Raw genomic sequence first — 1,659 nt, 5'->3', positions numbered from 1 at the left:
TGACTGGCGATGTAAGTATCTGATCCAAGTGAGGAAATTAAGGGAGCTAGGCAGAAAATTCTTTTATATTGATGAAACTTGGGTGGACAATAACATTACTTACAGAAAATGTTGGCAGGGCCCTGGCGTTGAGGGCATTATGGACAATGTTAGCGGAAGCAATAGGATTATAGTGGTGAATATTGGATCAAAAGATGGGTTCTTAACCAACGCACAGTTGGTTTATAAAGCGGGTTGTGCAACAGGAGACTACCATGGGCAAATGAACTACGAAAATTTTTCTAATTGGATATCGAATAAAGTGATTCCGTATCTGCCACCGAACTGTGTTATTGTTATGGACAACGCTTCATATCACAACAAGGAACACAACAAAGCTCCAACTAGGTCCTCGAATAAAAGCGAAATGATTGAATGGTTATTAAAAAGTAAGGTGGAAGCTTAGTTGACAATGACAAAAACAAAATTATTTGATTTAATTAAACAACATAAGCCGGAAGACAAAGTATTTGAAATTAATAAAATACTTGAAGCCCATGGACACACTGTGCTGCGACTTCCACCATACAACTGTGACTTAAATCCAATTGAAATGGCGTGGGCAAAGCTCAAGAATTTCGTCAGAGGAAGAAATATTCTTGGAGATATTTGCATGACGAAGTTGCTGCAGTTGGTGAAAGAAGGTATGTAGACATTTTCTGAGCTTCCATGTTTTATTCCGAACTAAATTTTGCCGTAACCGAAAGAGAGCGTATACAAAAACTTGTCCCAATTGTTACAGGTTTTGAAACGATAAGTCAAGATGACTGGAGTGCATACTGCCTCCATGTGGAGAAACTTGAAAGAGAATATTGGGTTAAGGATGGGGTTATGGAAGACATAATAGACGCTATAGTTATTAATTTAGAAAGTGATGACGACGAGGACGACGACGACGACGACAGTAATGATAGTGACAATGTTGATGATGACCTCTAAAATACGATGTATGTAAACAGGCAATGAATATTTTTTTGAAAAATATGTTGTGTGTTCTTTCAAGCCTGACTCTGCTCATACACTATGAAATTTCTTTTGGTAGAAATGTAGTACATGGTAGTAAAAGATTTTCCAAGATAAATACAGTCAAATGTTGTCCAAAGCAATAAATACCATTATCACTTGTTGTACAAAACCAGGAATAACTTGAGAGCTTCATGGTAAAATCAATTAACGTTTCGCTAGCAGAACGTGATTCAATCACGTAATACATTTAATGCCTAGAGAACAGCAGCATTTGAATATACTCTGTCACTAAAACTCTATCTCGGTTACTATTCACATGATTCTAAGGAATATTGCTTAAAACATGTGTGCAATAGCTAATCTAAACACTACTGAAATTTCTTTCGAGACACGTATACCGATTCTGGACTTCTATGTAAAAAGCTTGACATACAAGGTGCGTTCACATATTAATTTTTATTTTTTGGTAAGAACTTTACTTGTTAATCTACAACAATGTTATCCTATTCAAAATATTCCCCAGTACATGCTATACACTTATGCCAGTGCTTTTTCCAATTCCCAAAACACTTTAGGAATTATTTCCTCGGGATAGTTCATAGGCTTTTTGACTGCATTTTTAATCTCACCCATTCTTGTAAAACTGCTGTCCTT

At 36.2% G+C, this 1,659-nt stretch overlaps 1 protein-coding gene across 1 annotated transcript; it reads left to right on the top strand.

Moving 5' to 3' along the window:
* The first annotated feature begins 644 nt into the window (after positions 1–644).
* LOC124546010 (calsequestrin-2-like) lies at positions 645–1,304 on the top strand. Its single transcript, XM_047124981.1, has 2 exons — positions 645–683; positions 782–1,304. The coding sequence occupies exons 1-2, from the start codon at positions 653–655 to the stop codon at positions 976–978; spliced, it is 228 nt and encodes a 75-aa protein (XP_046980937.1). The 5' UTR covers positions 645–652; the 3' UTR covers positions 979–1,304.
* The last annotated feature ends 355 nt before the right edge of the window (positions 1,305–1,659 follow it).

Source organism: Schistocerca americana, chromosome 8, assembly GCF_021461395.2.
Source record: "Schistocerca americana isolate TAMUIC-IGC-003095 chromosome 8, iqSchAmer2.1, whole genome shotgun sequence".
Lineage (NCBI taxonomy): Eukaryota > Metazoa > Arthropoda > Insecta > Orthoptera > Acrididae > Schistocerca > Schistocerca americana.
This window is presented reverse-complemented; position numbering and strand designations above follow the sequence as displayed.